The sequence below is a fragment of the Mobula hypostoma genome, chromosome 7 (genome assembly GCF_963921235.1).
Source record: "Mobula hypostoma chromosome 7, sMobHyp1.1, whole genome shotgun sequence".
Taxonomy (NCBI): Eukaryota; Metazoa; Chordata; class Chondrichthyes; order Myliobatiformes; family Myliobatidae; genus Mobula; species Mobula hypostoma.
Genome location: NC_086103.1, coordinates 39,226,832 through 39,239,075, shown reverse-complemented (window position 1 = coordinate 39,239,075; position 12,244 = coordinate 39,226,832). Strand labels below are relative to the sequence as shown.

General features: G+C 43.4%; 1 protein-coding gene across 3 annotated transcripts in view; it reads right to left on the bottom strand.

The window, feature by feature from the left end:
• jade2 (jade family PHD finger 2) overlaps positions 1-12,244 on the bottom strand; it is a 178,708-nt gene that overhangs the window by 49,279 nt on the left and 117,185 nt on the right. For all 3 annotated transcript variants that reach the window (XM_063053278.1, XM_063053280.1, XM_063053279.1), the window contains exons 9-11: positions 10,750-10,961; positions 8,327-8,494; positions 2,383-2,499 (exon numbers count right to left, since the gene is read on the bottom strand). In XM_063053278.1, coding sequence (XP_062909348.1) covers positions 2,383-2,499; positions 8,327-8,494; positions 10,750-10,961 — 497 coding nt within the window. The remainder of the gene's footprint in view (positions 1-2,382; positions 2,500-8,326; positions 8,495-10,749; positions 10,962-12,244) is intronic.

The window sequence follows — 12,244 nt, the reverse complement described above, 5'->3', positions numbered from 1 at the left end:
TCCAGACCTGCACTAAGGTGTCAGACTAGGTTCCTACGCTGAAATCTCTCATGTGGGAGGAAGACAGGAAATTATGATTCAGAGAGGAGGCTGACTCTGAGCTTCTGGTCTAGACCTGTGCCAGGAGTTTCTGTTGATTAGATTCTTGGAAAATGCATTTGAAGGTAGAAAGACCAAGGAATTCCCCAGCAGCAAATACAATCAGGCTGCTTTTAAGTGTTCAGTCTGGGAGACAAGTCTGCTTCCTGCATCCTCACTAATGACAGGCTGCAGACTGCTGTACAGTCAGCTGAAGGATTGAGGTGAGTTCTTTTGATTGATTTTGCAGGCCGAGCCACTCTAATCCACCCGTGAGGATTTGCAACCTCTGCAGGTGACACCTCCTTGCCAACACGATGGTGACACAAGCACTGCTCCCTCTAACTTGCAATGGCCAGTGTGCGCAAAAATCTCGTGCTGAGCAGTTCTTTGCCCAGTGACAACCTGTGTGCACTGAATAACTTCTTCAATAAGAACAGTATAAATAAGCTAGTTCTAAGGCATGCAGACAAGTCATCACATTAAGTGATGACAATCTGCAGCTGCAGCCTCCCAGTTCCAGCAACCCGAGTTTGATTCTGACCTTGGGTGCTGTACGTGTGCACCTCTCACTCAGGATAGAAAGTGCTGTAGTGCGGAACTCACATCCCAAGAATGCCTGGGCAGGTAGGTGATCTTGCCTTTTGTAAACTGCCCTTAGTTTGTAGGTGAGTGGTGGAAACCGGGAAAGTTGAAAGGAACGTGGGGAGAATAAAATGGGGTTAGTGTAAACGGGTGCTTGCTTGTTGGCATGGCAGAAATGGGCTGAAGGGCCTGTTTCTGAGCTGAATGACCTTGCGGGTTGCCCCCAGCACATCTTCAGCTGCATTAATGCAAACGACTGTATGTTTCAATGTACAAGTGACGATTAAATCTGAATCTGAGATTCTATAAATGTTGTGATGCCTCATCATCAAAGGTCACTAACAGTGGCATTAACACAGAGCTGATGTCTGGGAGAGTGTGCCTAGAAGCTAATAAAAGACAGATTAGGAGTCAAATGTTGCAAATATGGAGTTTATTACCAAGTGGCATGGTTGAAGCGACAGGCATGAACGTGATTAAGACAAAATAAATAAAGGATAAAAGACAGAAAAGAGATGCTGACAGAGTTAGACGAAGTGGGTCGAGGCTCACGCGGTGCATTAATATATAAAACATTGGTCAAACTCTCCTGATTCTCTGATCCAACATAATTATCATGAAGAAAAAGAAACAATTTGTGTAACAAGAACAGATTCATAGCAACCAGGAGCAAAAGCTTTGATCAGATGGTTTGCTAGGGAACCAAGCCATTTTCACTCCAATGTTTTAATAAGAACAGAAGGAAAAGAAGCAGCTTGCGTAAACCATCATCTCTTGTGCCTGCTCCACCATTCACTTACCTCAGTGCACAGATTCTATGTCCCTCTGTTCCATTAACGTCTAAAACTATGTCAATCCCTATATCAAGGTAGTCCTCTTGGGTGAAAACAATCCAGAGATTCAATAACCTCTGGGTTACATTCTGAATGCATGGCCCCTTATTTTGATACTATGACCCCTGGTCAGACGGCCTGCGAAATTCTTCAGAATTCTAGGCATTTTATATGGGAGGCAGGGTTTAAAGGTTGGCACAGCATTGTGGGCCGAAGGGCCTGTACTGTGTTGTACTGTTCTATGTTCTATCTCACATTATTGCACATTAGATTCCATCCGCCATGTCCTTTCCCATTCACCCAGTTTACTACATTCCCACGAAAGATCTTTAATACTGCTCAAGGTGAACACAACCACCTTCATTTGTAGCAGCAAACTTAGATAAATCTCAGTTGATCCCCTCATCCTTCACACGATAGCTTTGGCAGTAATCATCAGTAAGCTGTCCACGGATGGCAAGACAATACATCCCACCCTGCCTCTAACTTACCTCAAAGCATTTTTACTTCCCAGGAAGAGATGTTACAGAGCATCAATGTTTTCCTCTTCCTCCAGGCCAATTGAAAACACCGCTACTACTCTGATAATAGTAGTCGAATCAGCACAGACTGATGAGGCAGGGGTATTTTAAAGAGAATTTATTAATTATAGCTTGTATGTGGCAATACACGGATAAGTTGTCAGTGTTAGGAGAGACCAAGGGTACGATAAATAGCACAGTGAGGTAAGTTCTCCTATCTATGAACAGTCAGTTGATGGTTCAGGTGAGGTGGGAAACTGGGAGTTGCAGAAGGAAATTTCATAGTCTCCCATCAGAACAAAATTCTTTGATTTTTTAAAAATTATAGTCACAGATCAGAAAAAGAGGAATGTGCTTATACTGACCTGAATACACGTCCCAGTCCGTTCAGTGCAAAGGCTACAAGCCAAAGCCCATCTGCTAGCAGGAATGTGGGACACCTTTGTAATGGGTTCCATCTTCTCAGGGCAACCTATACTTACCTGAAAACAAGGAAATACAGTTCAGGCAGTCAGAAAGGTAATTCAATTTTTTAGGACCTTACCCTTTAGGCCAGACCAGCTGCCATTGCCACGATGGACAAAAGTTTTCATTCTGGGCCTCTGCTCCTGACCCAGTTGATCGTCTATGCCACCTTCTCTCTGATTCATAAATATACTTGGTCTCAGACCAACGGACTGCTAAGCAGAGTTGAAATGGGATTTCAGCTTGACTGGTCACACCCTGTGGTGCATCGATCTTATACGTATGGCTCAGAATTTGGTTTCAATTCTACTTCACTCCTTTTCTGGGCAGAGGATTGTGATATGCTTGATGAAGCAGTTTCTAAAGTGGACAGAGGAAAGGACAGGAGTTCAATGAGGTAATTACTCTGATTTTTCATGGGAGGGTAGAAGTGAGAAGGAATTACTCACAAGTCCTTTCTCCCAAAGCTAACTCTGCAATGTTTAAGGGATAAAGTAAAAGTTATATTGGAAATGTGAAATAAAAACAGAAAAACATGGTGTACAGAGACAGATCAACTAATATCATAATTCTAGTCAATTTGTTGTACATTAACATCATATTTTGGCTTTACCTAATAAAGTTTGAATTCTGTCTACTAAACAGACTTTAATCATCTTTAACTATGGAAACTAAACGTAATGTCAACAAAACAAATGTTAACTTTGAGTCAGGAGGAGCAGTGAAATTATCAAAGGCTTATAACTGACGGCTGTGGACTGGAATAAATTTTCCATTGATGTATTAGGTTAATTAAATATTACCCATTTCCCAAGGAAGGTACATCACACTTATTAAGAACAGGGTATAGCTCCCTCTACTGCCATAAATTTGTTCCTTAAATCCAGATTATATCCCTCGAAACACAGTGAATGGTAAGGTAATTCTTGGTTACTACCACAGAAACGACTATATAGTCTCTGCAATACACTTTAAAAGTCTGGTTTTAAATGAAGCCAAATTTCAGAAGTAGAGTACAATGCACAAGAATATCTTTTGGATCATTCGAGATGCATCTGCAATGTTAAACTATGGCCAAGAAATGAAAACAGTTCACCCGAATCCATGCTGCCTTCTCGCCAGCTCATGGACAAGAGCTAATTGTCATGTTGATAACCCGCTCATCCAACAGTCAAGTCTTTGCTGCAAATACAATTTCACTAAAAGATGATGTAGTGTACAGTTGTCTTGCAGATGTGTGTTACATGTAATCATCCTGACATGGTCTCAGAAACTGTTCAATACACAATATGAAATTAGTCCTTTTTCTTGCTTTGTGTATTCAAAGCAAAATGAGTAAGAGGCTTGAACATTTCATTGTTGACAGTGTTGCTAATGTTAAGCCCAGTGTAAAGTTTAATATCCGTCAGGGTAGCCTCCAACCTGATGGCATGTCCAGAAAGCAAATTATAGATGAGTTAGCCTGACCTCAATGGTCGGGAAGCTGTTAAGAGTCAATTGTTAAGGATGAGGTGATGGAGTACTTGGTGACACAGGACAAGATAGTACAAAGTCAGCATGGTTTCCTTCAGGGAAAATCCTGCCTGACGTACCTGTTGGAATTCCTTGAGGGGATTACAAGTAGGATAGATAAAGGAGATGCAGTGGATGTTGTATATTTGGATTTTCAGAAGGCCTTCGACAAGATGCCACACATGAGGCCACTTACCAAGTTAAGAGCCCATGGTATTACAGGAAAACTACTAACATTGTTAGAGCATTGGCTGATTGGTAGGAGGCAGCGAGTGGGAATAAAAGGATCCTTTTCTGGTTGGCTGCCAGTGACTAGTGGCGTTCTGCAGGGGTCGGTGTTGGGACCATTTCTTTTTATGCAGCATATCAATGATTTAGATGATGGAGTAGATGGCTTTGTTGCCAAATTTGAAGATGATACGAACGAAGATTGGCGGAGGGGGCAGGTATTTTTGAGGAAATAGGTAAGATGCAGAAGGACTTAAAACAGATTAGGAGAATGGGCAAGAAAGTGGCAAATGAAATACTTTGTTGGAAAATGCATGGTCATGCACTTCAATAATAGAAATAAATGTACGGACTATTTTCTAAATGGGGAGAAAATCCAAAAATCCAAAAAAGATGCAAAGGGACTTGGGAGTCCTTGTGCAGAACACCTTAAAGGTTAACTTGCAGGTCCAGTCGGTGGTGAGGAAGGCAAATGCCATGTTAGCATTCATTTCAAGAGATCTAGAATACAGGAGCAAGGATGTGATGCTGAGGCTTTATAAGACATTGGTGAGGCCTCACCTTGTGTATTGTGACAGTTCTGGGCCCTGCATCTTAGAAGAGATATGCTGGCATTGGAGAAGGTCCAGAGGAGGTTCACAAGGATGATTCCGGGAATGAGGGGGCTATCATATGAGGAATGTTTGATGGCTCTGGGTCTGTACTCACTGGAATTCAGAAGGATGAAGGGGGATCTCATTGAAACCTTTTGAATGCTGAAAGGCCTAGACAGAGTAGATGTGGAAAGGCTGTTTCCTATGGTGGGAGAGTCTAGGAAAGAGGGCACAGCCTCAGGATAGAGGAGCGCCCTTTCAAAACAGAGATGCAGAGAAATTTCTTTAACCAAAGGGTGGTGAATTTGTGGAATTTGTTGACACATGCAGTTGTGGAGGCCAGGTCGTTTGGGTGTATTTAAGGCAGAGATTAATAGGTTCTTGATTGGACATGGCATTAAAAATTACAGGGAGAAGGCTGGGAACTAGGGTTGAGGAGGAGATAGAAAAAAGGATCAGCCATGATTGAGTGGCAGAGCAGACTCAATGGGCCAGATGGCCTAATTCTGCTCCTAAGTCTTATGGTCGTATGTCAATCCATGGCCTCCTGCTTTGATAATACGATCTGCAGAATGTTCGGAGAGGCTGCTACCTATGGCAATCATTGAGGGATATGTGGATTCTGTCACCAGCTACATAGGGAAGTATACTGAAGATGTTACCATCACAAACCACATCCAGGTGAGTGCAAATCAGAAGCCCATGGCTTACTGCAGAGTACCATGCATGGCTGGGGATCGCAATGCTGCTTTTAGATTGAGAGATGTGACAATTCTCAGGGAAGGAAGAACTGTGCTTTCCTGCTCCAACAGGAAGGTGAAATGGAGCATGCTCTGAGAATTTAGGTTCACTTCTTCAATACCAGAGACACCAGGCGCATGGGCAGGGAAATCAGAAGACTACAGACTACGAGTCCACCCAGTGCGTCAGTGACCAGGGCGCTTCGCTCCCGAGAAGCTGAATGCTTTCTACACCCGGTTTGATGCACAGATAAAAGTGTTGGCGAGGAAGGCACCCCTCCCCCCAAGGGGAGCAGACACTCCGTCTGGCTGAAGCTGAGGTGAGGAAGACCCTGGCCAGAGTCAACCCACGCAAAGCTGCGGGGCCCGATAATATACCAGCTTGGGTCCTGAAAGACTGTGCAGCCCAGCTGATGGAGGTACTGATTGATATATTTAAGATCTCTGGAATAATCCATTGTCCCATCAGTTTTCAAGGCGGCAACCATCATTCCAGTGCCAAAGAAGGCGACAGTATCCTTCCTAAATGACTATCGTCCGGTAGCATTAACATGAGCCATTATGAAATGCTTTGAGCAGCTGGTCATGGAGCCTTTCTCCCAGCTACACTGGACCCTTTTGCTTATCACTCAAATCAATCCACTGATGACGCAATAGCCCCTGCCCTCCACTCTGTCCTGTGCCACCTAGAAAATGGGGTCTCATGTGCCAGGCTGCTCTTTATGGACTTCAGTTCAGCGTTCAACACCATCACACCCCAGAAACTGGTGGGGAAACTGTCTTCACTGGGTCTCAACACCTCCCTCTGCAATTGGATACTGGACTTCATAACAGTAAGGCCACAGTCAGTCTATGTGGGCAGCAACGTCTCTCGTCCCATTACACTGAGTACTGGCGCTCCCCGAGGCTGTGTGCCCAGACCGCGGCTGTTCACACTGCTGACGCATGACTGTATCACAGGATCCAGTTCAAACTGTGTCATCAAGTTTACAGCTGAGACAACAATGGTTGGCCTTACCAAGAACGTTGACAAGACAGAGTACAGAGAGGAAGTAGCAGCTGGTGGATTGGTGTGAGAAGAACAACTTGAATGTGGAGAAGACTAAGGAAATCATTGTGGGCTTCTGGAAGGTGCAGATGAACCACTGCCCTCTGCAAATATGTGGCTCCTCCACAGAGAGCGTTAAGTGCACCAAGTTCCTGGGAGTTCACATCACGGATGACCTCAGCTGGTCCCTTAATATCACCGCCCTGAATAAGAGGGCACAGCAGCACCTCCACTTCCTAAGGAGATTGAGGCAAACGAGGGTCCGAACCTCCCCCCCCATCCCACCTGAACTGCATTTTACAGGAGCACCATTGACAGTGTCCTGACAAGCTGCATCACCTGGTATGGGAGCAGCAGAACATCGGAACAGAAATCCCTACAAAACACTGAGAGCAGCTGAGGGTCTCCCTGCCATCTACTGGGGACATTTATCAGGAGTGCTGCATACCCAGGACCCTCAGTGTAATTAAGGATCCCACCCATCCATCCAGCATCCTCTTTGACTTTCTACCATCAGGCAGGAGACTACGATGCATAAAAACAAGAACGGTCAGGATGAGAAACAGTTTCTTCCCTCAGGCCATTAGGCTTCTGAGCTCCCGGCCGCATCGTATTCGAAGTGTCACTGGTTAATCTGTTCCGTACCTTACAATATTTAATATTAACGCACTTTAGTTTGTTAGTTATGTGTGATTCATCTGTAGATTTTATCCTTACCTTCATAAGTTATCGTGCGTTATGTGTTTTACACCCTGGTTCGGAGAAACTTTGTCTCATTTCTATATTTATTATATACGTTCATATACATATATGTAGTTAAACGACAAAAAACTTCACTTGACTTGACTCTACTGTTGCAATGAGGCCACACTCAGGTTGGAGGAGCAACACCTTATATTCCCTCTGGGTAGCCTCCAACCTGATGGTATGAACATCGATTTCCCCAACTTCTGGTAATTGTGACCCCTCCCACCTTCACCATTGCCTATTCCCATTTCCCTCTCACCTTATCTCCTTACCTGCCCATCACCTCCCTCTGGTGCTCCTCCCCCCTTCCCTTTTCCCCCATGGCCTTCTGTCCTCTCCTATCCGATTCCCCCTTCTCCAGCCCTTTATCTCTTTCACCAATCAACTTCCCAGCTCTTTACTTCACCCCACCCCTCTCCTGGTTTCACCTATCACCTACTACTTTGTACTTCTTCCTCCCCTCCCCTACCTTCCTACTGTGACTTCTGATCTTTTTCCCAGCATTTTGTGTGTATTTGATTTCCAGCACCTGACGATTTTCTCCTGTTTGTACAGTTTAACTATGATAACTTCCAATACACACTGATACTTATTTTTAATTTATCAAACCAGGAAATCATGAGAAACTAGGACATAATTTTCTGTAATCAAATCACAGTGAACTCTTGCAAAGTCTGGACTGCAGTCAGATCCAGGAGCTGAGACAGCTGTGTTCAGTTTGCTACAGCACTTAATTCTGATCAAAGTAACAGCCAATTTATTAAAAGCCCTTAATGCTGACCTGCACACTTTCGAATATTGAGCCTATCAATCAGATTTTTGGCAACAAAGTCAAACCTCCCATCTGCTCTTCTGAGAAATTATTTAATTCATGAATTTTCTCTGTTTGGTTTTTTGGAAGAGTCTACAATGCCTGTTATTCCAAGGTGTGAAAATGGCTGTTCACTGAAACTCCGCATTCAGGTAGGTTTCTTACTTCAGGTATCCATAAGGCACAGCTAACGTGGACCCACTTTGTGCCACTGCGTGTTGGTTTCAAAGCTCCTCCTCTCTTGGGACACAGCAAACACTTTGGCTGAACACCCAGGGCACACGTCCGACACAACCAACTGCCGAGGGGCACCTTCAGAATTCCATAACAAGCCTATTGTGATTTAAAAATAGAAAATGGTCAGATACCTGCTGTTAGAACATAATCATTCGTGAGCCAGAATGTCACCTCAAAATCTAGTCAGCTTTCAGACGAAGCTTAAACAAGTGAACAACATAATAGTTGATACCAACTTCTAGAAGTCCAAACACAAATTTAAGAATGAAACTTTGTCAAGGCTGCCACAACAAATACCTTTACAGTTGGCTACTTTAAGAGAAATACAAATCTCAAACCACAGTGCTCTGCTTCCACTGGCTGGCTTTTACATGAAAAGGTTTACCAGGCAATGATTTCTTTCCCCATGGGTCAAATCATTTTGCAATAGGTTATCCCAGTGAGTTTTAAAATTAAAACACAGCCAACATCACACATTCAGATGTTGAGGTGCTGGTTGTTTCTAATCTATTACATCGAGGCGAAGGTGATTCCAAACACAAGGAAATCTGCAGATGCCGGAATTTCAAGCAACACACATAAAAATTGCTGGTGAATGCAGCAGGCCAGGCAGCATCCACAGGAAGAGGTACAGTCGAAGCTTGTCGACTGGAGATTCCAAGTTCGACAAAAATAATTTTGCTATCTATGGTGCATCATACACACGTTTTTATATTTATGGCAGTCACAACACAGATGGGGTGAAACTGAGAACTATTAATTACTCCTGAAAGCAAAATGTTTATTGAATATTGAAATGTGAAGCAGTACCAGGTTGTTAAACTAACATTTCAGAAGCTACAGAAGGAGAGATTGGAGGGGAGTGCCCAATGTTTGGACAAAGTATCAAAGTAACGGATAGAAGAGGTTTTTCAAGCTGGAGTCATGGGATGGATGGGATTTCGAGAAAAAAGTTGGAGAGAGATATACAGAGAGAGAGAGAGAGAGAGAGAGAGAGAGAGAGAGAGGGGGGGAGAGAGGAGAGAGAGGAGAGAGGGGAGAGAGGAGAGAGAGGAGAGAGGGGGGAGAGGGGGGAGAGGGAGGAGAGAAGGGAAAGAAGGGAGGGAGAGAGAGGGGGATAGAGTGATAGTGAGAGAGAGAGGGAGGGAGAGGGGGTGAGGGGGAGAGGGAGGGGGAGGGAGAGGGAGGGAGAAGGCAGGAGAAGGAGGGAGAGGGAGAGAATTCAAGACCAATATGAATAAAATCATGACAGTCACTTTCGTTGTTCAGATCTTTCAAAGCATATGAAACTGATCAAATTATTAAGTCATTATTTTGCAGATATATTTAGCCCTTGTATTTATTGGACACACGGCATTTAGAATTCAGTGAACTGGGTTCATTTATTCTAATATATTTTCAAATAAATGTGAAACCACAGATGAAATCATTTGAATTTGCATACATAAGTACCTGCTATTTGGGAACTATGAGGAAATGAGTGGTTTTCAATTACTGCACATAATCTTCTTGTAGTAGGCACAATTAAGGTAGCTGGTGATCAGTAAGTTTGTCTTGAAGGATTTAGAGTTCAAAGTAAGTTTATTTTCTAAGTATATCTATGGCATCATATATGACCTTGAGATTTATTTTTAATTCATGACTTAAAGCAAAATAAAGCGATACAATGGAATTTATGCAAAACTATATATCACAAAGACTGACAAACATCCAATGTGCAAGAGGACAAATTATGCAAATAATAAATAAAGGTAAATTAACAATAATGAGAACATGAGTTGTAAAGTCCTTAGAAGTGATGTTACAGTGTGGAGTCCGTTCGGGTTTGAGGTGAGTGAATGATCTATGCTGGTTCAGGAGTCTGATGTCTGTCAGGTAATAACTGTTGCTGAACCTAGTGGTGTGGGTCCTAAGGCTCCTGAACCTCCTCCCCGGTGGTTGTAGTGAGAAGAGAGCATGGTTTGGATGATGCCGATCCCTGACGACAGATGCCGCTGTCCTGTGGCAGTGCACCTTGTAAACGTGCTCGATAACGGGGAGGACTTTGCTGTGTCCATCACTTTTCTTTTCCATAGAGGGCTGTGGCAACGCACAGTCTAACACACATTCACATATGTGAATATAACACACATACATGAATGATAAAGGCATGTGTTGGCACAGGAAGCACTCCAATAAACCTGAATAAAGGAAGAAAGATTCTTTGTTGACCGCTGGGTACTGTTGGTTTATCTGCATGTCGGGCATGCAATACACCATTTTGGTTAAAAGACTTAAGTTCATTTATCAAAGCAGTCAGTGATTTGAAACTAAAACAATTACACAACAAAAAAAAAACCTGACACCCTTACCTGGTGAACACAAATATTGCATTTGTCGCAGAAGACCATCTCATTGCCATCCTCCCCTTCCGGAGAGCGGCACACGTCACACACTACGTCCTCGTCATACTCAATCCCCAGGCCCTCCTCTGTCTCGATTGCCAGATTCATGTTTTCCTGGCACTGGCTCTCCAGCTCCTCGATGACCTTTTCCATCATCAGCTCATCCACTTCCAGCATTCCTGGGGGGAAAAAAAACCAAACTTAATCAAGTGGACTTCGGCAGCAATCTTACTTTAAATTCTGCTTGAAATAGAACAGAACACGTGTCCTTCACTGACTCCCAAGGATCCTTGACTGAATACAGTCAAGTCTTGTGTTGAACCATGCAAATGGCATCATTCCCTTGTTTCAGTATCCTTTAACTGGGATGGGGAGGAGGGGGATGAGGGTGACGATACTGGAGGCAGCAGTGGCTGGGATGAGAGTGACAGGTGGAAGGATTGTAGTGACTCCAGATGAGTGCACACCCAGAGCTTTGATTTGATTCAATGGCAATAGGAATGCAATCGTTTATTCTGACCCCAAAACAGAATAGCTTGCTAATGTTTATTCTCTAAATTGATGTTAAACATCAGAACCTTTACTCCTTCCTCCTCACAATTACAGTTGAAGTCAGAAGTTTACATGCACCTTAGCCAAATACATTTAAACTCAGTTTTTCACAATTCCTGACATTTAATCCTAGAAAACGTTCCCTGTCTTAGGTCAGCTGGGATCATTATTATTTTAAGATTGTGAAATGTCAGATTAATAGTAGAGAGAATGATTTCAGCTTTTATTTCTTTCATCACTTTCCCAGTGGGTCAGAAGCTTAAATACACTTTGTTAGTATTTGATAGCATTGCCTTTAAATGGTATAACTTGGGTCAAACATTTTGGGTGGCCTTCCACAAGCTTCTCACAATGAGATAATGGAATTTTGTTCCATTCCTCTAGACAGAACTGGTGTAACTGAGGCAGGTTTGTCGACCTCCTTGTTCACACACGCTTTTTCAGTTCTGCCCACAAATTTTCTATTGGATTGAGGTCAGGGCTTTGTGATGGCCACTCCAATATCTTGACTTTATTGTCCTTAAGCAATTTTGCCACAACTTTGGAGGTATGCTTGGGGTCATTGTCCATTTGGAAGACCCATTTGTGACTCAGCTTTAACTTCCTGGCTGGTGTCTTGAGATGTTGCTTCAATATATCCACATAATTTTCCTTCCTCATGATGCCATCTATTTTATGAAGTGCACCAGCCCCTCCTGCAGCAAAGCACCCCCACAACATGATGCTGCCACCCCCATGCTTCACGGTTGGGATGGTGTTCTTCGGCTTGCAAGCCTCACCCTTTTTCCTCCAAACATAATGATGGTCATTATGGTCAAACAGTTCAATTTTTGTTTCATCAGACCAAGGACATTTCTCCAAAAAGTAAGATCTTTGTCCCCATGTGCACATGCAAACTGTAGTCCGGCTT